Source organism: Leucoraja erinacea, chromosome 12 (genome assembly GCF_028641065.1).
Source record: "Leucoraja erinacea ecotype New England chromosome 12, Leri_hhj_1, whole genome shotgun sequence".
In the NCBI taxonomy this organism is placed as follows: domain Eukaryota; kingdom Metazoa; phylum Chordata; class Chondrichthyes; order Rajiformes; family Rajidae; genus Leucoraja; species Leucoraja erinaceus.
In genome coordinates this window covers 24903389-24928066 of record NC_073388.1, presented here as the reverse complement: position 1 = coordinate 24928066, position 24678 = coordinate 24903389, and the positions used below count along the sequence as shown (strand labels likewise).

General features: G+C 43.2%; 1 protein-coding gene across 5 annotated transcripts in view; it reads right to left on the bottom strand.

Moving 5' to 3' along the window:
* phka1a (phosphorylase kinase, alpha 1a (muscle)) overlaps nt 1–24678 on the bottom strand; it is a 129648-nt gene that overhangs the window by 84376 nt on the left and 20594 nt on the right. For all 5 annotated transcript variants that reach the window (XM_055643867.1, XM_055643863.1, XM_055643864.1 and 2 more), the window contains exons 6-12: nt 24561–24641; nt 22927–23025; nt 19999–20145; nt 18568–18621; nt 17454–17576; nt 12894–12989; nt 1451–1558 (exon numbers count right to left, since the gene is read on the bottom strand). In XM_055643867.1, the coding sequence (XP_055499842.1) occupies nt 1451–1558; nt 12894–12989; nt 17454–17576; nt 18568–18621; nt 19999–20145; nt 22927–23025; nt 24561–24641 (708 nt within the window). The remainder of the gene's footprint in view (nt 1–1450; nt 1559–12893; nt 12990–17453; nt 17577–18567; nt 18622–19998; nt 20146–22926; nt 23026–24560; nt 24642–24678) is intronic.

Genomic DNA, 24678 nt, shown 5'->3' with positions numbered 1-24678 from the left:
TGCCACTATGCGGGGAAAAATGCAGATATGCTGAATTCATGAGCAAAATCAGTCAGGCAGCATCTGTGCAGGGATTGGACAAGACATTTCAGGTTGGGACTTTTCTTCAGACTGATTGTGACAGGGATAAAAGCTGATCAAGGGAGGTAGGGGCAGGACAAAGTCTGACAAGTGATAGGAGGATACAGGCAAGGGGTGTTTGACTGGCAGATGGTGGAGTAAGTGACAAAGACTAGAGATAAATGGGTAACAAGGAATGAAATGTAAGGCCAGAGAGTGGGATGTAGGTGGAAGGAGGTGGGGGGGGAATATAAGGGAAATAAGGGACTTGAGATAGGATATGACAGTACAAAGGAGGCGAAAGGACCAGGTAACTTGGGCTGGATAGTGGGTAAATGGATACGCTTCAGGGTTGGGGATGGCACAGGAAAAAGAGCAGGGATAGTAGATAATGACTTAAAATTGGAGAATTCTACGTTAATATTGTTGGGTTGTAAGCAGAATATATGTGGGCCCAATGACAGAAAGGCCCACGACAGAAAAGTCTATTTGCGAATGGGTTGGGTGTTAAAATGATTATCATCCAGGAGATCCAGCAAGGCTTGGTGGAAAGAGCGCAAGTGTTCACCGAAATGGTGACCTAGTCCACACTTGGTCATGGCAATATAAAGGAGGTCACAATGTGACTACCAGATGCAGTAGAAACATTGGGGTAACAGGGTAAAAACTCTGTTATAGTTATCTCATTACAAACATGAAGACCATTTATATAATGAGTTCCACCGAGTAGAATAAACAGACAGGGTAATGATCTTTCCAGTTAACCATGGCTGCCATGTCTAAATCCTGGGTCACTCCACAACACTATGGGAATACCTATAGTGAATTGCAGACATTATAGGGGGACTATCATCCTTTCTCAATTTGTAATGGGAAATATATGCTGTCCGTACCAGAGACTCACTCACCCATATATCATAAATGATTAATACGGGTAAGATTAGTGACCAAAACAAGAACAACCAGTAAATCTAGGAATAAAGATGTGAGATAAAATGGTTAACAAGATAGACACCAGAAGCAAATAAAATTAGGAACATCACCCAAGTGAAATCAGAAAAAAAAAAAGAGGGAAACATTGTACTGCAGCTTGTATGTAGTTGATTAAGGAAAGACAAGTTTTTTTTTAAATCTTCATGTGTGTACATTAAAAAAGAATCACAAACTCATCTAACAAGCAGAAATAAATTGCAGATTTGGTGTGTGCCTTTGTGCAATTAACTGCATGACAAGTAAGATTAATGCAAAACACTGGGAATGTACACACAACCACCATCTACACAAAAAAATATGGACAGATGCATGAAGTACGAAGACATTATCTTAAAACATTTAATCAGAGAAATTGTAACCTTTATATATTACATTATTTTATAATTGTGACATTTACCTCCGAGACAAGGTTTCCTAGTATATACAAAGATTGTCCCCACATGTGTGGCAACTTCCCCATGTAGACCCTTGAAACAGTGTGAGGGTTTTGGGACTCTTCGGCCATCTGGAAAACAAAATGTGTAAGTTGCTAGTTTTGAAGCATTCGATTTACTTGGGCGTTGTACACAGACATTAGAATAAGACTGAAACTTTTTTCACACAAAGGGTTGTGTGGGTATGGAATAAGCTGCCAGAAAAAATAATTGAGGCAGGGACTACAGACAATAGAGAATAAGTGCAGGAGTAGGCCATTCGGCCCTTTGAGCCAGCACTGCCATTCACGCCATTCATGGCATCCACAATCAGTGGAGTTCCTGCCTTTTCCCCATACCCCTTGACTGCTATCTTTATGAGCCCTATCTAACTCTCTCTTGAAAGCATCCAGATAATTGGCCTCCCGGCAAAGAATTCCACAGATTCACAACTCTCCGGGTGAAAACGTTTTTCCTCATTTCTGTTCTAAATGGCCTACCCCTTATGGATAAACTGTGTCACCTGGTTCTGGAACTATCCTGACATTTAAGAAACATTTAAGAAACAGTTAGACAGGTGAATGAATAGGACAGGTTAGGAGGGATAAGGGCAAAACGCGGGAGGCGGGACTAATGTAGCTGAGACATGTTGGCTGGTGTAGGCAACTTGATCTGAAGGGCCTGTTTCTACGCTGTATCACTCTGTGATTCTATTAAAGACAAGACTGCTTCATATGGCATTCTACCCAAGACTTTAGTTTTTAGCATGAAAACAGTGAAGCATATCAAATTAATCAGAAATATTAAAAAATAATATTTAAGGAGAGGAAATTCAAAATAAGAATGGACATGTAATACAGAAATTAGGACGTTTCCATGAAAGTAATTAAAATAGTAGGCACAAAGTGTGTAAACAGAGAATAATGCATGGTGGTGAAGCAGTAGAGTTGCTGCCTTACAGCACCAGAGACCCGGGTCCAATCCCCAAAAAAGGGGTGTTTTCTGTACGGAGTTTGTATTTTCTTCCCGTGAGCACGTGTTTTTCGCCGAGATCTTCGGTTTCCTCCCACGCTCCAAAGACGTACAGGTATGTAGGTTAATTGACTTGGTGTATGTGTAAATTGTTCCTGGTAGTAGGACAGTGTTAATGTGCGGGGATCGCTGGTTGGTGAACTCAGTGGGCCACAGTCCCAATGTCCAATAAATATAATTTGAATTCAGATGCAAACAAAAACAAGCTAATTATGAAAATAATCAAATACTTCTTTATTGCAAGGTTAAACTGAGGCAATTAATTGGCCTGGATAATTTTGGAGTGGGATTAAAAATATATGTTTGCATGTGGATTGCATAAGAGTGGAAAGCAACCCTGGTGCATTACATCCACTGTGTATCTTTGCCTCTCCTAAGGTTCTGAAGAAATGCTTCCCTCCTGACACTCGTGCAAAAATGGCACGCACCGTGTCAAACTAAACTAATATGTTCATAATCATACTTTATTAGCCAAATATGTTTTGCAACATATGAGGAATTCCATCTGCCATACAGTCATACCAATAAAAAGCAACAGAACACGCAAAATACATTTTAACATAAACTTCCACCACAGTGACTCCACCACATTCCTCACTGTGATGGAAGACAAAACAATGTTCAATCTCTTCCCTTCTTTGTTCTCCCACGGTCGGGGGCCTCAAGTCTTCCGTAACCCCACTTTTTAAGAAGGGAGGGAGAGAGAAAACGGGGAATTACAGACCAGTTAGTCTAACATCGGTAGTGGGGAAACTGCTAGAGTCAGTTATTAAAGATGGGATAGCAGCACATTTGGAAAGTGGTGAAATCATTGGACAAAGTCAGCATGGATTTACGAAAGGTAAATCATGTCTGACGAATCTTATAGAATTTTTCGAGGATGTAACTAGTAGTGTGGATAGGGGAGAACCAGTGGATGTGGTGTATCTGGACTCCCAGAAGGCTTTCGACAAGGTCCCACATAAGAGATTAGTATACAAACTTAAAGCACATGGCATTGGGGGTTCAGTATTAATGTGGATAGAGAACTGGCTGGCAAACAGGAAGCAAAGAGTAGGAGTAAACGGGTCCTTTTCACAATGGCAGGCAGTGACTAGTGGGGTACCGCAAGGCTCAGTACTGGGACCCAGCTATTTACAATATATATTAATGATCTGGATGAGGGAATTGAAGGCAATATCTCCAAGTTTGCGGATGACACTAAGCTGGGGGGCAGTGTTAGGTGTGAGGAGGATGCTAGGAGACTGCAAGGTGACTTGGATAGGCTGGGTGAGTGGGCAAATGTTTGGCAGATGCAGCATAATGTGGATAAATGTGAGGTTATCCATTTTGGTGGCAAAAACGGGAAAGCAGATTATTATCTAAATGGTGGCCGATTGGGAAAGGGGGAGATACAGCGAGACCTGGGTGTCATGGTACACCAGTCATTGAAGGTAGGCATGCAGGTGCAGCAGGCAGTAAAGAAAGCAAATGGTATGTTGGCTTTCATAGCAAGAGGATTTGAGTATAGGAGCAGGGAGGTTCTACTGCAGTTGTACAGGGTCTTGGTGAGACCACACCTGGAGTATTGCGTGCAGTTTTGGAAGGACATTATTGCCATAGAGGGAGTGCAGAGAAGGTTCACCAGACTGATTCCTGGGATGTCAGGACTGTCTTATGAAGAAAGACTGGATAGACTTGGTTTATACTCTCTAGAATTTAGGAGATTGAGAGGGGATCTTATAGAAACCTACAAAATTCTTAAGGGGTTGGACAGGCTAGATGCAGGAAGATTGTTCCCGATGTTGGGGAAGTCCAGGACAAGGGGTCACAGCTTAAGGATAAGGGGGAAATCCTTTAAAACCGAGATGAGGAGAACTTTTTTCACACAGAGAGTGGTGAATCTCTGGAACTCTCTGCCACAGAGGGTAGTTGAGGCCAGTTCATTGGCTATATTTAAGAGGGAGTTAGATGTGGCCCTTGTGGCCAAGGGGATCAGAGGGTATGGAGAGAAGGCAGGTACGGGATACTGAGTTGGATGATCAGCCATGATCATATTGAATGGCGGTGCAGGCTCGAAGGGCCGAATGGCCTACTCCTGCACCTAATTTCTATGTTTCTATGTTTCCGTTGATGGGGCGATCTTGGATAGTCGGGCCCTCTGCTTCGGTGCTATCAACCTCCTGCATGGGGGGGGGGGGGGGGGGAATCTCAGCTCCCCCGCACCAGGCGATCTGACCTCGGGTTGGGGCTGGTCGAAACCTTCTGCGTCGTTTGGAGCTCCCAACTTCGGACTCTACCGGAGACTGCGAGCTCCTCGATGGTGAAATCCGCAGGCTGTGGTTGGAGCGTTGATCCCAGGCAAGGGATCGGCTCCGATGGTAAGTCCACATCCCCGCGGTAAGTCAGACCCGAGCAAGGCCGCCAGCTCCATGATGTTAGGCCGTAGAGCAACCGGAGATAAAACAATCACATGTCCGGCAAGGTAAGAGATTGAAAAAAAGTTTCCCCCGACCACTTCTCCCACCCCCACATAAAGCAAACCAGAGAACATTATCACATACTTTCAAAACACACGAAAAATAACAAAAAACACGCAAAAAGACAGAGAGCGTTGGTGAGGCTGCCATCGTACAGCACCCCCTGGTGGTAATGATAGATTTCTTAATTATTTCAAGTTCAAGCTGGGCTAGTACTACAAGCCATTTACTCAAGTTACTAAATTTAGGGAAAAAAACAATTATTGAGAAGTTATAATTTTATTGTCCTGTGTGTAAATAGGGAAGTAGATCAAGACAGTCAGGAGGAAAGATTATCTCTAGAAAATTAAACATCTGGTGGAAGTTGGCAAATCATTGATTGGTTGACAGAGAGATGTAGTACAGTTCATCTGCTGAGGTGTACCAAATTAATATAGAATCTCATATTTATCAGCAATTGTCAGAATAGTACAATGGATTAACAAAAGGACTTGGAATGCAAAACAAAAGGATGAAAGGCCCACCATCAGCAGAAATCTATCTATATTACTAAAAGTCTGTTCTTGACCGGTTTTGGCCATCTGTGCTGCGATTTCCGAGAGAACGCCGCCACCTACAACCGTCATTTTTGGCCACCTTGCTCAGAGCCCCCCTCCGCCACATGTGTGCCGAGGATTTTTCCCGTCGACTAAAAATGACAGAGATATTAATGTTTTTACAAAATTCCCCATTCTCTCTGCTTTCCCCACTGGCGGCAGGGGGGAGAGACTATAAAACCAGGAAGTTGTGTGCCTCACTCACTCTTCAAGATGGAGGAAGGCAGAGGGTCACGTTTCTCTGAGCTGTGAATAACACTGAACACATGTCTACTCAAATGTAAGTGCCCTTAGTGGTTCTAAAGATTTCAGAAAATGTCTATTGGTTCTAAAGCTTGCAAAAAGTGTGTCTATTGGTTCTAAAGCTTGCAAGAATATCTATTGGTTCTAAAGCTTGCAAAGAAATGTCTATTTGGTGCTAAAATGGTTCATACTAGCGCTCCAGAACCCCCCCCTCCCCCCCTCTTCTGATTGGCTTGGCTTGGGTGTGTCTTGAAATTGAAAGGCACTACTTACTGCAAATGGTGGCATGAAGTTGTGTTGACATATATGAAAAATATGCTCTCAATTGTAAAGAAGTTAATCTTAATGTTGTATTGTTACTCAGACAATCTTGGTGCAGGTGGTGAATGACTGACAATGATAGCAGCCAATAGTAACTGACAATGATAGCAGCCAATAGTAACTGACAATGATAACAGCCAATGAGAGGTACTGTAATTGATGTGTGAGCAAGTGTGTAAATAAAGTTTTTCTTCCAGTTTGAATAAGATGGATGCCTCACTGTGTTTTTTACTGCTCTGAACTATCTTTGGTCTAGCACTGGGTAGGCTGCAAGAATCGCTGCACAATGCACCTCTGCCAACAGGTTATGGGCCCAGCTTTACCCAGCTTTACCTAGAGTTACCCAGAGGTACCCAGAGACAGTTAACCAGGGATTTACCACCGAGAGAAACGTCCGGTGAGAGTTAACTTGCTAAGCTAGCACCATGAGTAGACGGAGCACCCAGTCGAGTAGCCGCTGGTCTCGGCTAGTTTTTGACGGAGATGAAAAGAACTATGAGCTGTGGGAGACTAAATTTTTGGGCCATCTTCGGTTACAAGGGCTAAAGGATATTATCTTGGAAGAGCCTACCGACAATGAAGAAGGAGACGAGGCCAAAAATTCAGAGGCATATGCTGAGCTAATCCAGTTTCTGGATGACAAGAGTTTGTCGCTGGTAATGCGAGAAGCAGCAGACGATGGGCGGAAAGCGCTAACTATTTTGAGAGATTATTATGCGGGTAAGGGAAAGCCACGTGTAATAAGTCTGTATACAGAACTGACTTCACTTCAAAAGTTGAGCAGCGAGAGTGTAACTGAATATGTTATAAGGGCAGAGACAGCCATCACAGCATTGAGAAACGCTGGTGAGGTATTGAGTGACGGACTGTTAATTGCAATGATTCTGAAGGGACTGCCTGAATCTTTCAAACCATTTGCTATCCATGTCACGCAAAGTGAGCAGGCAATGCCTTTTGCCGAATTTAAAACTAAACTACGGAGCTATGAAGACACGGAAAAGATGCGTGCAGCAGCATCCGACGACAATGTCATGAAGGCACGTGTGCAACCGAGTGTGAGACCCGACACGACAAGTACAAGTGCGGAGAGAGCGGACATCGTGTGCTTCAGGTGTGGCCTAAAAGGACATAAAGCCAGAGCATGTCAACGCAAGCAGTGGTGTAGTCACTGTAAAAGCACCACACATCGGGACGCAACCTGCAGACGGAAACAGCGGCGGGACAACGCACGACAAGTTTCCGGGGAGACTAACAACAAGGAATATGCATTCCTGGTGAGTGAAAGGGACGCGAAGATCCAGTCAGAGCGTGGAGTCGAGTTGAAAGGGCTGATGGTCGATATGGGGGCAACTTCACATATCATCACTGATATAGCAAGGTTCAAGAAGTTCGACAATATGTTCCAGTCCGAGACACACTGCGTGGAGTTGGCTGACGGCACAAGGTGTGATGGAGTCGCGGAGCGCAGAGGAGACGCGGAGGTTTGCTTGGTCGACAGCCAAGGGCGCCGCCACAACACAACACTGAGGCAGGCATTGTACATCCCCTCATACCCGCAGGACATCTTCTCTGTAAAAGCAGCTACTTCCAGCGGAGCAACCGTAATCTTCAGGGACAGGGAAGACGTCCTACAACACAAGGACGGTACAAAATTCCACATTCATGAGTACAACAGACTGTACTACTTGCACACGGTAAACGTTGAATGTGATGACCAATGTAAGAGCAGTTATGATATGCAGACATGGCATGAGATTCTAGGGCACTGTAATTATGAAGATATTCAAAAATTACCAAGTGTTGTTGAAGGTATGGCAATTAAGGGCAAAGCAGACAAACCTGCTCTACACTGTGAAGTGTGTACTCAGGGAAAGTTTATCCAAACTAGGAACAGGGACCCTAATGTAAGAGCCAAAGCAGCTTTGAAGTTGGTACACACAGATTTAGCGGGACCAATAGAACCAGAGTCCAGAGAGGGGTACAGGTTTGCGCTATCATTCACTGATGATTATTCCAGTGCAGTGTTTGTGTACTTTCTAAAGAATAAGAGTGACACAGTGCAAGCCACCGAGAGGTTTCTTGCTGACACAGCCCCATACGGGAAGATTAAATGTATGAGGTCTGACAATGGTACTGAATTCATGGGAAAGAATTACCAGGCACTACTCAGCAGAAATTGCATTAGACATGAGACCTCAGCGCCATACTCACCACACCAGAATGGTACTGCTGAGCGAAATTGGCGCACCCTGTTTGACATGGCCAGGTGTATGCTAATAGAGAGCGAGTTACCTAAACAGTTTTGGACCTATGCAGTGCAGACAGCAGCTGTAGTGAGGAACAGATGCTTTAACAAGCGCACAAAGCAGACTCCTTACTTGATGCTGACAAGAAAACGGCCCAACCTGTCTAGGATGCAAAAATTTGGGTCTGAGTGTTATGCCTATAAACAGGACAAGAGAAAACTGGACTCAAAGTGTGAGAAGGGAATCTTTGTCGGGTACGACAAGAATAGCCCAGCTTACATGGTTTACTATCCTGACAATGGGAAAGTAAAGAAGCACAGACTGGTGAAGTTTGTGACCAAAACAATTATAGAGAGGCAGACACAGACTGACATGACCCCCAGTGACGATGACTTTGAGGTGCAGAATAGGGCCAGTAGGATGAGAAAAAATACTGATGAGAGTCCAGGACATACTCAGGGCCAAGATCCAGTAACTAGGCCTGAGGTGAATAGCCAAGCACAGCCAGGTGAAACCAAGCATGAGCCTGCACGTTACCCTTCTAGATTGAGGAAGAAACCAGGTTACTTAAGTGAATATGTAACTGGCAAGGCGAGTGATGATCATGTAATGATTAACATAGATTATTGCTACAGATTGATGTGTAACATCCCCCTAACATTCAGGGAAGCTGTAACCTCAACTAACTCAAAGGAATGGGTTAACGCAATGCATGAGGAAATGCAGTCGCTGAGAGAAAATGACACATTTACCCTAACCAACTTGCCTGAGGGTAAGAAAGCAGTGGGGGGTAGATGGGTCTATGCAATCAAGAACAATGAGGATGGATCTGATAAATACAAGGCACGGTATGTAGCCAAAGGATACAGTCAAATATTGGGTGTAGACTATGAGGAGACATTTTCTCCTACTGCTAACCTGACCAGTATCAGAGTGATGATGCAAAAAGCAGCACAGGAAAACCTGATTTTACATCAGATGGATGTCAAAACTGCCTACGTACATGCACCAATAGATTACGAGATTTACATGGAACAGCCAGAAGGTTACGATGTAAAATCCAGCGCAAATGAAAAGTTGGTGTATAAGCTAAAAAAGTCACTTTATGGGTTAAAACAGTCGGGTAGAAATTGGAACAAAATGCTACATGAGTATCTGACTGAAAACAACTTTGTGCAAAACCCAGCTGATCATTGTGTTTACACAAGGGAAACAGAAAATGAGAAAGTGATCATGATAATATGGGTCGATGACTTAATTATTGCTGCCAGTGATGAAAAGTCACTGAAAGCTGTGAAAGAGATGCTCACTGCCAAATTCAAGATGAAAGACATGGGCAAACTGAAACATTTTCTTGGCATTAATTTTGACCAGTGTGATAACTGTGTGAGAATGTCACAGAAGAAATATGTGGAGAAAATACTTGAAAGGTTTGATATGCAAGATTGTAAACCGAGGGCAACACCTTGTGAACAAAAATTAAACTACACTGATGATGCAGAAATGATGACTGATGTCAGAAAATACAGAGAGGTAGTAGGTAGCCTAATTTATCTGACTACTTGCACGAGACCCGATCTCAGTTTTGTAGTAAGTAAACTGTCACAGTACTTTAGTGAGCCGACGGAAGAGCAATGGGCTACTGTAAAACATGTACTGAGATATCTGAGAGGCACAATTGAGAAAGAGTTGTGTTACAGGAAATGTGACGACGAGAAACTGGCGTTACAAGCGTACAGTGATGCAGATTGGGCGGCTGATGTAACCGACAGACGTAGTACAACCGGTTATTGTGTAAGCCTAAACAAAAATGGTCCTTTGATTTCATGGAAAACCAAAAAGCAGCCCACCGTTGCACTGTCAACTTGTGAGGCTGAGTATATGGCGTTAGCCGCAACACTACAAGAGTGTATGTACCTAGTACAATTACTAGAAGGTATTGATGGATATCAGTACCCAACACCCAAGGTTTATGAGGATAACCAGGGTACAATTGCGTTAGCAAAGAATCCTGTAAGTAGACAGAGGTGTAAGCATGTGGACATAAAATATCACTTCGTGAGGTCCACTGTGAATCATGGCAAAATAAGTTTGGAGTATTGCCCAACAGACCAGATGGTAGCAGATGTGATGACAAAACCTGCAACAAAATTTAAGTTGATGGAGTTTGCAAAGTTTATGTTTGGAGAGTAACCATGTATGTAAAAGTCTACATGATGTAAGGTAGAAAACCTTAGGATGTTTTATTTTGAGTTAAGATAACAATGCGAGAGCAAGTGGGGGTGTTGACATATATGAAAAATATGCTCTCAATTGTAAAGAAGTTAATCTTAATGTTGTATTGTTACTCAGACAATCTTGGTGCAGGTGGTGAATGACTGACAATGATAGCAGCCAATAGTAACTGACAATGATAGCAGCCAATAGTAACTGACAATGATAACAGCCAATGAGAGGTACTGTAATTGATGTGTGAGCAAGTGTGTAAATAAAGTTTTTCTTCCAGTTTGAATAAGATGGATGCCTCACTGTGTTTTTTACTGCTCTGAGCTATCTTTGGTCTAGCACTGGGTAGGCTGCAAGAATCGCTGCACAATGCACCTCTGCCAACAAGTTGAAAGGCACTACTTACTGCAAATGGTGGCTTGGGAGCTTTGACTTGAAGTTGAAAGGCACTACTTACTGCAAATGGTGGCATGAAGTTGAAAGGCACTACTTACTGCAAATGGAGGGCGTGGGTGCATTGGCCTGAAGGTGAAAGAAGTTGGAAGACACTACTTACTGCAAATGGTAGCTTGGGTGCTTTGGCTTGCAGTTGAAAGGCAGTACTTACTGCAAATGGTGGTTTGGGTGCAATGGCTTGAAGTTGAAAGACACCACTTACTGCAAATGGAGGCTTGGGAGCTTTGACTTGAAGTTGAAAGGCACTATTACTGCGAATGGTGGCTTGGTTGCTTTGGCTTGAAGTTGAAAGGCAATACTTACTGCAAATGGTGGCTTGGGTGCAATGGCTTGAAGTTGAAAGGCACTACTTACTGCAGATGGTGGCCTGGGCATTGGCAATGGCTTGAAGTTGAAATGCTACTTACTGCAACTGTGGCTTGGGGGCACTACGGACTGCAAATGGTGGCTTGGGTGCATTGGCTTGCAGTTAAAAGGCACTATTACTGAAAATGGTGGCTTGGGTGCATTGGCTTGAAGTTGAAAGGCACTATTTACTGCTAATGGTAGCATGAAGTTGAAAGGCATTACTTACTGCAAATGGTGGCATGATGTTGACAGGTACTACTTACTGCAAATAGATATAGATAGATAGATATGCCATTTATTGTCACTATACATGTACAGTGAAACTGAAAGCTGCTCGTACTCAGTGCATACATACAATTTAGCACAAAAAACAAGAAACAGAAAAAAAACAAAAAACAGAAGGGAGATGGGGGGGGGGACATATATACATATATCATATATACATATATACAGATGGAAGTCCGTGTTGGGCGGTGTAGTCAGTGCATGTGTGAATTTGAATTTATGGTAGATATAATTCTCGGAAAGCAACTATTCCTGAGCATAAATGGTGGCTTGGGTGCACTGGCTTGAAGTTGAAAGGCACTATTTACTGCTAATGGTAGCATGAAGTTGAAAGAATTACTTACTGCAAATGGTGGCATGAAGTTGAAAGGCACTACTTACTGCAAATGTGGCTTAGGAGCTTTGAAGTTGAAAGGCACTACTTACTGCAAATGGCGGCATGAAGTTGAAAGGCACTACTTCCTGCAAATTATGGCTTGGGTGTGGCTTGATGTTGAAAGCCACTACTTACTGCAAATGGTGGCATGGGTGCATTGGCATGAAGTTGAAATGCATTACTTACTGCAAATGGTGGCTTGGGTGCTTTAGCTTGAAGTTAAAAGGCACTACTGTAAATGCACTTACTTCCTGTTTGCACTGTATATTGATTTTAGATAAAATGCTACTACTTACGGCTGTGCATACTAGCCCTCTGGAAACCAGTCCCTTCAGCCCATAACACCCATACTAGCGCTCCAGAAAGCCCCCCCCCCCAACTGGCCACCAATATTAGAATTGGTGGAGAGGTGGAATATTGCGTTGGATGACCAGCCCTCCTGTGTGATGCTGGGACCCAACGGGTCCCACTTAGTCTAGTATTTTATTATAACTTAGTAAACAAGTAAAGGCAAGCACAAATGATATGGATACCAGTCTGTAATCATTATAGCACTCATATTAAATGTCTCATAAAATGAACTGGACTGGCATTTTCATACCACTTCTCCACGTCTCAACTTATTCCACTTGCACAGAAAAGATTAAACAGGTTGGAACCTCTTCACATAGCAAGAATATCTTTAAAAGATACGTTAGCAAAATAACATTGTGACAAATACTGTTGAGACAAATACTTCTAATGCTTTTTTTTTATTGTTACCAGACTCAGTTTGGAAGTATTAATCTGCAAAGTAGGATTAGATACCATGCACATATTGGAAAATATTTAAGAAATACCTTTTCAGCTGGAACAGCATAAAGTTCTGGTACTAAATGGATACCGCCAGGGCGCAGGACAAGAACGGAATGCAAAGCTTCCCTGTACTCTTCAACCTTTGAAGAGGAAGCAAATCATTTTATCACAAATGTCTAATGACAGGTCAAGTCTTTTTAAATAAATTACTCATCGAGAAGCAGAACTGACAGAAATAAAAGTTCAACATACCCTTTTACTCTTCATCACAAACTGGCAAAATATTGTGTGGGAATAAAACATTATTTATTTGCTGGCTGGCAGTTTTATATTAAAAATAAGCTTTGATATACCCATTTCATTTTATTGCTTGTTGACCGGAATTGGGGAATGGGTTGCAAATACGATTTGGAATATATCTTTTAGTTGCAAAACATGGCTCAATACCATCCATTGAGTTTGGGTTAGAGATGCTGATTGACTTAAATTTGTTGACCAATCATGGGCATGCTTTTAGCAAGATTAATAGATCCTGCAAATAGTTTGGGATGGTGGCACAATCATCTTGTGTCACAAATGGTATAAGTACACTGAGTAGGCGGATAGTAATGCCTATCCATGATGCAGTGCTGCAAAATTCCACTGCAAGCCTCAAGCTAGGGGATCCCACTGATTCGAGGGTATGGTGTTTACCAGGAATAACTGCCAGAGATACTGTAATTGGAAGGAGGATTGTTACATTGAATAGGTATTTGCATAGCACCATTCATGAACTCAGGAAATGTTTCTGATTGTGATTTCTGCAATGTAGGGAAATGCTAAAGGCAATTTAGAGTCAGATCACCAAATCGGCAATTATATCGTGATTTGGAAAGGTTTGATGGGCTAGTAGGTACACAAAATTGCTGGAGAAACTCAGCGGGTGCAGCAGCATCTATGGAGCGAAGGAAATGGGCGACGTTTCGGGCCGAAACCCTTCTTCAGACTGATGGGGGGTGGGGGGGAGAAGGAAGGAAAAGGGGAGGAGGAGGAGCCCGAGGGCGGGCGGATAGGAGGGTGGGAGGAGACAGCTAGCGGGTTAAGGAAGGGGAGGAGACAGCAAGGGCTAGCAAAATTGGTAGTATTCAATGTTAATGCCATCCGGACGCAAGGTCCCCAGGCGGAATATGAGGTGCTGTTCCTCCAATTTCCGCTGTTGCTCACTCTGTCAATGGAGGAGACCCAGGACAGAGAGGTCGGATTGGGAATGGGAGGGGGAGTTGGTGCTGAGCCACCGGGAGGTCAGGTTGGTTATTGCGGACTGAGCGGAGGTGTTCGGCAAAACGATCGCCCAACCTACGCTTAGTCTCCCCGTTGTAAATCAGCTGACACCTAGAACAGCGGATGCAGTAGATGAGGTTGGAGGAGATGCAGGTGAACCTTTGTCGCACCTGGAACGATTGCTTGGGTCCTTGAATGGAGTCGAGGGGGGAGGTGAAGGGACAGGTGTCGCATTTCTTGCGGTTGCAACGGAAAGTGCCCGGGGAGGGGGTGGTGTGGGAGGGAAGGGAAAAATTGACAGGGGAGTTGCGGAAGGAGCGGAGGAAATGGGAGTATGGGATGGAGTCTTTACAGGGGGCAGGGTGGGAAGACGTGTAGTGCAGATAGCCATGTGAGTCAATGGGTTTGTAATGTATGTCGGTCAGGAGTCTGTCCCCTGCGATGGAGATGGTGAGGTCAAGGAATGGTAGGGAAGTGTAGGAAATGGTCCAGGTGTATTGGAGTGCCGGGTGGAAGTTGGTGGTGAAGTGGATGAAGTCAGTCAGTTGTGTGTAGGTGCAGGAGGTGGCCCCAAAGCAGTTGTCAATGTAACGGAGATAGAGGTCGGGGATGGGGCCCTGGTACGTATTGAACAAGGCTTGTTCAACGTACCCGACAAAGAGGCAGGCGTAGCTGGGGCCCATGCGTATGCCCATGGCTACGCCTTGTGTTTGGAGGAAATGGGAGGAGTCAAATGTAAAGTTGTTGAGGGTGAGGACCAACTCCGCTAAGCGGAGGATAGTGTCAGTGGCTGGGTATAGGTTGCTCCTCTGGTCGAGGAAGAACTGGAGGGCTTTGAGGATGGGATAGTGTTGGCTGGTTATTGCAGGAGTTTTATTTAAATAATACCATGGGAAAAATATATATCTATTTGCAGGTGCAGGAATGATCTTATGTCTTGGTTCAATATCTCTTTAAAAAACAGCCTCTTCTGCAATACAACCGTGCTCACTCAGTTCACAAATGAGGTAATTGAAGATTATAGAGTCAAATTTCAGGAGTTGAGATTAATTGATTTAGTGGTAAGCATGCTAACTTGTACCAGGCAGACTCCTGCAAGGCAATAGTTATTTGCTGCTCCATAGTACAGGTGCACAACCTTTTATCCGACAGCCTTGGGACCAGACACTTTTCGTAATTCAGAATTTGTCGGTCTTCGGAATGGAATTTTTTTAGCGTAGATTTTAATGGCTGGCTCAGTGGTAGAGTGCTCGGCTCATATCCGCAAGGTCGCGAGTTTGCGCCTTGATCCCGGCAGTTACTCGGTCGCGAGTTTGAGTCTTCAATGTCGTTTTTTCATGCAGAATAAATGTTTGTATGAAATGCAGTGTAGGAGAGGTGTACTGACTGTGTCGGCAGAACTTTGGAAGTGATTGCCCACCAGTCTAAAACGCCGCTGTCTCCCTGTCCCTGGGATAGCAGGGGGCGATCAAACAGCACAATACCCCCCTCCCCCTCCAACTCCAGAGGAATCCGCTCCCCGATGGGCCGCTACGGCGACAAGTGGCAGTTTGCCCACAGCCCGAGCTACGCCACCCCAAGAACACCTTGCACACCATCAGCTTCTGCCCCTACGTGTTCCTCTGGAGTTGGAGCGGGGCTGGGCTGGAGTTGCTGCTGGCTGTGGGTCTCTGGGATCTCCGCGCTTGCAGTGGGCCTGGAGGTCGCTGTCCCGTTGGTCCTGACGTCTCCGGCCACCCCCCTGGGCTGGAGCTGAGACTGGGAACTGTACCGCCCTTGCCCCCTCCCTCTGCAACTGCAAACAACCCCACTCTCCTGCAAGGGCGGTACAGTTCCCGGAGGATAGCAGGTGGCCGGAGACGTCAGGACCAACAGGAAGCCGCTCCCCGATGGGCCCCTATGACGCCCCGAGCTGCGCCCCGTCATCCGCAACCCAGGTTCCTCTGTAGTTGGAGCGGGGCTGGGCTGCTGTTGGCTGTGGGTCTCTGGGTTCTCCGTGCTTGTGGTGGGCCTGGTGGTCGACGTCCAATTGGTCCTGACGTCTCCGGTGACTGCACTAGCCTGCTGGCTGCCATCGCCGACGTGAAGACAGTACAAAGCCCCCGCGCCGGTGCGATGAGCGGGGAGCTGGAGAGGGGAGGGATGGGGTCACACACATGGCCGGGAAGCAGAGGGGTGTAGGTGGGGTGAAACTGAAGGGAGCGACAATCTGCTGCTGCCTGCACGCTGAGTTAGAAAGTTCCCACGCAAGACTCACGATACACTGTGTATCGTGTCTACCGTGGGAACTTTTTAACAGCGGGCAGGTAGCAGCATATTGTCAATTATTAACCCTCCCGCGCAATATACTCTCACCTTCTCTTTTATGGATGGGGATTTAGTTCCCCTTTCTTCGAGGACCGGCCGGAGGTTCCGCTGTCACCTCTGCGGGCCGCCCTCGGTGAACGTCCTGTCTCCCTGTCCCTGGAATAGTAGGGGGCGATCAAACAGCACAATACCCCCCTCCCCCTCCAACTCCAGAGGAATCCGCTCCCCGATGGGCCGCTACGGCGACAAGTGGCAGTTCGCCCACAGCCCGAGCTGCGCCACCCCAAGAACAAGACGTACCCCTTGCACACCATCAGCTTCTGACCATACGGGGAGCGTGTTCCTCTGGAGTTGGAACGGGGCTGGGCTGGAGTTGTTGATCTGGGATCTCCGTGCTTGCAGTGGGCCTGGGGGTCGGTGTCCCGTTGTTCCTGACGTCTCCGGTGACTGGCACTGTGCTGCTAGCATCGCGACGTGAAGACAGTACAAAGCCCCCGCGCCGGTGCAATGAGCGGGGAGCTGGAGAGGGGAGGGAAGGGGTCACACACATGGCTGGGAAGCAGAGGGGTGTAGGTGGGGTGAAACTGAAGGGAGCGACAATCTACTGCTGCCTGCACGCTGAGTTAAAAGGTTCCCAAGCAAGACTCACGATACACTGTGTATCGTGAGTCTACCGTAGGAACTTTTTAACGCAGCTGGCAGGTAGCAGCATATTGTCAATTATTAACCCTCCCGCGCAATATACCCTCACCTTCTCTTTTATGAATGGGGATTTAGTTCCCCTTTCTTCGAGGACCGACCGGAGGTTCCGCTGTCACCTCTGCGGGCCGCCCTCGGTGAACGTTTTCAAGGACCTTTCTTCAAGGACCGAAAAAATGTCGCTATTCGGAGGTTTTCGTTATTTGGATCTTCGGATAAAAGGTTGTGCACCTGTACTAGACTTCAAGCAATAAAAATAAATATGTAAACATTGTTCATTTACTGCCCCAATAAATTATCTAAACATGCATCTTTTTGTATCTCATTCTCTCTATTACCTGCTGTAGGTTTTTATTGAACAATCCATCAAGTATCATATACGTCCAGAACAATGGCCATTCACATTCTAAGTTCTCAAACTGTCTCAGTTCTGCATTTTCATAATGAAGTCTGGTGGGGTCCTAAAATATGACAGACCATTATAGCTAATGAAATGGAAGCAGAAAAATTATGTGCAAATAATAAAGTGGCATACTGGATTAATGAAAAAAGTGCACCAAAGTGCAAGTCATTTGCACCTTCCTGACCATCTGTTGGCAAAGCAACCACTAATACACCAGATTGGTAAAATGAAAGTTCACATAAATGTCTCTATGAACAAGAATCTGATCTTTCTTGAATTATCAACTGAATTGTGGATCTATTGGGGGAATATGCAATTCTCCCATGGAATATGGGGTAGATAGCAATTAACAATTAAAATTCTCAAAGAACGCTGATAACAGCTCCTGGAGGAACAGTTACACCCTGGCCATTATCATTGGGTTTAGAATAGATTACAGGTCAACCCTGGGCACAAAGCTTGACATGAGACAATTTTATTTCAATACGTCAATCTATGCTCATTAAATATTGCATGTAAATTCCTCCCAAGAAAGAAACATGGTTAATGAAATGAAAGTCAAATGCTCTGATATAAGCTTTGGCCATAAAACACAGTGTTTTCTGTTTCTTTATTGTCACGTTTGTTCACTGTACCTTTAAAAAGAGCATATCATCTCTCTCTCTCTGATCCCAGACATCTTGCCATTTTTTTTAATAGTAAACAAAACTCAATTTTTTTAATTTTATAAAGACCAGTGAGCTGATTTTACACATCAAAGTACATCATAGTTGCTGGTGTAGAATTAGAAAATATTGATCAAAATATGACACCGGGGTTCAAAGTATCATAGGGAAATGCATATTAATCATACATGGATCATCAAGAATCACAGTATTATTCAATGCAAGACTACAATTAAAACAAAAAATTCTTGTGCTGTACAACCAAAATAAGAGTTCAACCAGGAAAACCAAGCAGATAGCCAAAGTCATATCTAAAATGATTTTATAAATTTATACTCAGGACAATAAGACAAATAAATTTGTGGAAACAAAGTTCTACCATACCTCAATTGGAGTTTTATAACCATCTCTAAGAAACCGGCAGCAGCCATAACGACCCTGATGCACAAATGCATAACCACAGTTAGTTGCTAAATGATCAGTAATAATTCCAATTGTCCCTGCACTTTAAATAGAATTGCTTGTGCAGAACTACTTTTATTTCTTACACAATGTATATTTGAGAATTGAACAATTTTCTATAGGTTTCATGACACATATGTTGCCTTATATGTCAGGGTTTAGCTGAGAGGCTCATCATGGGGGAAAAAAGCAGTAAAACAATGACATACAGAAAAGATGGAAAAAAAAACGTAAATGCCAGACAAATTCGGCAGCATTGACGGGAGAAAACAAAATCAACATTTTGTATTGATGATCTTCCACTAAAACTGGAAGCATACACAAAGCAAATACATGGAAAAGACCCACATGTTAACGTGAAAGGTAAAAGTTATTAAATGGTGAGTTAGATGGTGGGGGGTTACAAGAGAAAAGTAGTAGATCAAGCATATGGATCTGGAATAGATGTACATAAGAAAGCCAAATTATTGCAAACAACAAATGAAAAACAAGACTTTTCTCAGACCTCCATAAAATTTCACTATAAACAATGCATGATGTGGATAGAGAGGTTAGTATTGAAGTAATACAGATAATTAACAAGGTCAGAATTGTGCACTAAACAAAGGCATTCATATCATACTGAATCATGAAAAATGAATAGAATGGTTTTGGAGCAATTTGGGATCTGCTGCACTGATCTCTTGGCTTTGGGTCATATTACTTCTTCCAGTGACACCCTCATTACATGCAGTAGCAGAAAGCGGGATTGTCTGCACAGAAGATGCCAAGTACATTGACAGCCACTGACACCCTACCCTTGGCTCATCAGCTTATGGTTGTCATTCTTATTGAATGTCCTATTCAATAATGGCACTTGATAAGGCAACCAATGTTATACCTCTTCAAGATAATGGATCAAGGCATCTGAACTGCCTTCTCCAGTGTCCTAGCGCAGTCATGGCACAGCACATGACATTTAGTAAACCCTCACAAACCCAATTCCCAATAGAGTTCAGTAATACATTCCACTGGTAGCCAATGTTGTCTCACTGGTGAGCAGAGGTCACAGTTTCAGCATCCAATCTCAGATGTCAGCTTTAAGAACTTAACCACCCTCAATCCCCCACCATTTTCACTAATTCATTGATACAATTCACAACATTCGCAGATGCTCCAGAGGCAGAAATAGAGGAATAAGGTACCTTAAGTTCTGCTTTGTTAAGTTTAAGCCAAAATGTGACCCGTTTTAGAAAGACCACAAAGAGCTATTAAAGATGACTAATGGGAAGGTGACAAAGAACTGTTACAAGTCAAAAGTCACAAGTCAGTCTTAACAGAAGGAGCAAAAAGCAAGATGGAGAAAGGACGTACTTGTAGCTTTGTGATAATCTCTTGTTTAGTTAACTCGACAAGCTCAATGTCTTCTACTGCAAAAGCAGGAAAGGAGATAACTGAGAGAAGACCAGCATCAATCTCTTTGGATGGTGATGCCCTTGGCAACATTGATTGCAGAATAAACTGGAATAAAACAAACAGATTTTCATCAAAATGGTTTAATAAGTGTGATGCTCTTTGGTGTCTGAGACCAATCCTGCAATTCCTATTTATTAATTTAGTTCCGCCAGAATGCATAAATTATAAGCTTTATTCATTACTTACAACACAAACTTACCAAAATAATAGTGCATAACAGTTAAACTAAAAACATGACATGCCTTAATAACCCTGCTTATACCAGATTTCTGTCACAGCTTTTACTAAAGAAAATAAGCAAAATTCTAGTCTAGAATTGTAATCACGTTAAATTATTTCTTCCTCATCCTTATCAACATATTTGCAGCCTTCAACATGTTTAAACACACCATTCTCCTGAATCAGAATCAAATGACGCTACCCTCTCCTGGTCTCATTCTCAATGTACCTGCAAATTATTTGCCTCCAATGTACCCGCAAATTCTTTGCCTCCAATCATCAAGATTGCCTGAATGCATCCCATTACACTTCCCTTCACAGCCTCAGTTCCTTTGCTGCCAAAATACTTATCCATGCTTTTGATGCTCTTTGTGCAACTTTGCATCCATTCTTGTCAAGCCTTTCAACTACCACCATCCATTAACTTGAAAATACAAAACTCTGTTATTCACACTCGTACAAACCCATTCATTCTTCTCTCATCTAAACTCACAATCCATCAGTTTTATTTAAATTTAAACTTCATGCACAGCTTTGAACACTTCCATAGCTTCCTCCAATCTCTTAACCTCACACACTGTTACAATCCTCAGATGTCACTGTTACTCATAGTCCATCCCATTGATGATTCTTCAAATTAATACATTCCATGATTAGCAACAATGCCTTCAGATGTTTGATACCTACATCTCTTCTTAATCCTATTACAATACAGCCTGGGATATTTTTTACCATCTTAAAGGTCTGTATCATGCAAATGGGTTTTATACTAAACATGGGAGAAAGCAGAGGACAATTTATGCCTGGCTAATTTGTTACAGTGTGCCAGAGAAAACGACTGCGTTGGAAACTATCAACACTTAATACATCATTCTTCACAGAGAATTTATCAATGGAAATGTACCTCGTTCCTGGTCATAGTCCCCATAGTTTGTGAAATTCATTTATTGTTATATTTAGGTGTTCCCAGAGATAAGGGACATGCGGTGGTTACTTAAAAAAAAATCATAGATCTTTTGAGATCTCCTGCAGCATATCCCACATTAAGTGCATAGAATAGTTCAAGCATATTGCATATCACAAAACGCAATGCAGTAGAAAATAACCTAATTTCTGATCCGTGTGAAATGTGTTTTGTGCTACAACTGTAAGAGAAAAAAAAAATTCTTGACAGGAACTTTCTGGCTAACTAAGCACAAACACTGTTTTCCCTTGCTGAAATTATATATCAATGACATTAAACATCTCGTAGGTGGAAAGCAACAGTAGCATTTTAATCAAATAAAACCATTGCATGAGGTTTAAGAAAAGTTTTTAAAAGGTCCATTTTATATCAGCACTATGTTTTGATCAGCAAATCAGTGTTATTAGTGAAAGGAAAACAATAGTGTTCAAAACATTGAATATCAAAAAAAGAATGCGACTAATATTTAAAACAAGGGACAACAATGTTGGCAGACTTAGTTCCAGTCACGTCTTCAGTATTCCAACAACCGAGAAAATTGAGTTTATTTGTGAAATCCTTAGCAAAAGAGCCCAAAGATAATCAAATGCCCACTTGATGTGCTTTGTGCCTATGGTGATAGGGGCATAATGGAGTTGTTGAAGCCAAATTTTGAAATGTTATCTAGATTAAATAATCTAATCTAATCTAATCTAATATTACTAAAAATCTCATCTTGACCACTTCCTGTATGCGTTGTAATTAAATATGTGCACAAATTATCCCCTATAGCGCTACGATTTTTCGCCACCTTACTCACCAATCTCCTCCGATGCAAGTCAAATGTTTTGTTCCAATCGGAGAAATTGTACAAAAGTTATGAAGGTTCCCCCTCCCCCACACACACCATCCCCTACACCCACCTCTCCCACAACCCCCTCTCCCCCACACCCCCCCCCCTCCCCCAACCCCCTCCCCCCACAACCCCCCCCCCCAACCCCCCTCCCCCCCTCCCCCCCCCCCCCCCCCCCCCCCCCCCCCCCCCCCCCCCCCCCCCCCTCCCCCACACACCCCCTCCCCCTCAACCCACACCACCCCTCCCCCACACCCCCCTCGTCCCCCACCCCCCTCACCCCCATCCCCCACACCACTCCCCCACACACCCCCTCATCCCACACACCCTCTCATCCCCCACTCCCCCCCCGTCCCCCACTCCCCCCCAACCTCTCCTCCCCAACACCCCCTCCCCCAAGTGGTGGAACGTTGCTTTGGGGGAAACGGGTTGCATTGGGGGAACAGGTGAGTGGTGGAATATTGCGTTGGGGAATGGGTTGCGTTGGGGGGGATCAGGCCTCCCGTGTGACTGGGACCCAACGGTCTAAGTCTAGTCTTTTCTAAAAAATTAAATTATTTATTTTAGGCTATACTGTATTGTGTATGGCAACCACAGAACTCTGTAGGCAAGTTATTTAATTTTTTTTTAACTGAAATTATATTTAAGGATAGAAAAACAAGTATTTATACAGAAATCATTGCATTCCAAAAATGGCAGGTGCCAAACTCTGAATAGTAATAGCTAAATCTGTATTTCACAATTCATCACATTTTCTAAAATATAGGTTAACAACAAGAAGTTAAATTGAAAATCGTTCCATTGATCTTACTTGGCAAAGCTGCACTTCGTCAGCCATGACGTGAATGACTGATTTAGGGCCTCCATTAGCACCAAAAAGGTTCAATTCATCCAATGCTTCCAGAGCTGCCTGCAGTGAAAATAGAAAGTTATATTTCAGAACTGTGCTTAAACTGTAATTTTAGCCCCATCCTAGGGAACATTCTTGTTTCTATACTAAAATTAAACTTCTTTTTTTTTCCACTTTTGTCACAAAGAACATTAAGACATAAATCTCTCTTGCAGAATGAAAGCTACTACTACTTCATCTAAACTCAGGGAAAGAATCTACGATTTTGATCCCCCGTAGGGTCAAGGTAAATTTCAATGCCTGGAATCTCAGCACAAACAGGATGACAGAATAAATAGATGCCAATGGGGTTCAAACACACTCGCCATTATAATAATCTGTCAGGACATTCCTTACTCATTTATGACCAGTATTGCGACCTGTATCTTGGATCGCTTTAGCAGAAGCAGGATCAATTCAAAGGAAGGACTTGGATCCCACGGATTATTACTCGTAGTCTTGGATACAACATTCTTCATGTGTAAACAAGATACGGATTAGTTGACAGCATAGCATTAAAAGGTAATGGAATAGTGATAGGCAATATATTATGATTATGGAGGAAACGATACAAGGAAAAGAGCAATAAAATGATAAGGATCATTCTTTAACATAAAAGTTTTAACTGATTGGTTTATAACGCAGCTCTATAAAAAACTATTTGTACTTCTGATGCTGTATTTGCTCTGCGGAATAAAATAAACACACCATGATGGCCAGGAAGCAAACAAGGTAAAAGAGAGATCCCAGTATTCATTCCTTCAGACAGACAAGATGAACAATTATTCTGGTGCCATTAGAGTGGGTTCAGCAGATTTTGTTCATATAAACAGGATTTGCAAAGACTTGCATGAAGCTGGAGAGGAGGAAGGTTCACAATGACATTTATTATTTGAGGAGTTGGTTGGGCTTCCTCGTCATTGATGATTGATGCATTAATGCACCAAGATAATTTGGATAATATTGGGGAAACATTTACCAATCTCTTTGGGTAGTTACATTTATGCACAAAGAGTGAAGAGCACAAGTAACAGATCTTCATACAGCAAAGAAAAAGAGCTGCTGGAGAATCAAGGTGGCTCAGGCAGCATCTGTAAGAAAAATCCAAGTTTTGGGTCAAGACCACATCAAAAAGATATTAGCCATTATAGTATCTATAATGCTTAATGTCATTTTGTGTCAATTACAGTTTTTTTTGTTTTTTTTTATTAAATCAATATTCCTTGTGATCTTTGGAAATAGTTTAATTTTTCTTCTCTGGAATTTTCATGCCTGGCAAATAAATGACGGTTGTTCCCCGCCTTGAAATTCTGCTTGTTTCTCCTATGAGCTTCTGACCATCAATCCAATGATATCAATGCCTGAAATCGCTAAACCTCCGTAACATTACTGAAACTTGATGTTCGATTGAAACCATTATTCATGCCTTTGTTTCTGCTAGATAGAACATTCTAGTGCTCAGGTGTTTGATTTACCATCTTCCATTCTGCTTTCATTTGTACCTACTCAAAATATTTTATCATAAAAATGGCATTAAATCGTAACTAAATACTTACTTTGGCCATACCTACAGAACTGGCATTAAGTTCTGGAATTCCTCTGTTCGTCTTGTCACCACGTTCCCACATCCCATAGTCCTATCACAATAGAAAAAGAGATTTACGAGAATGATCC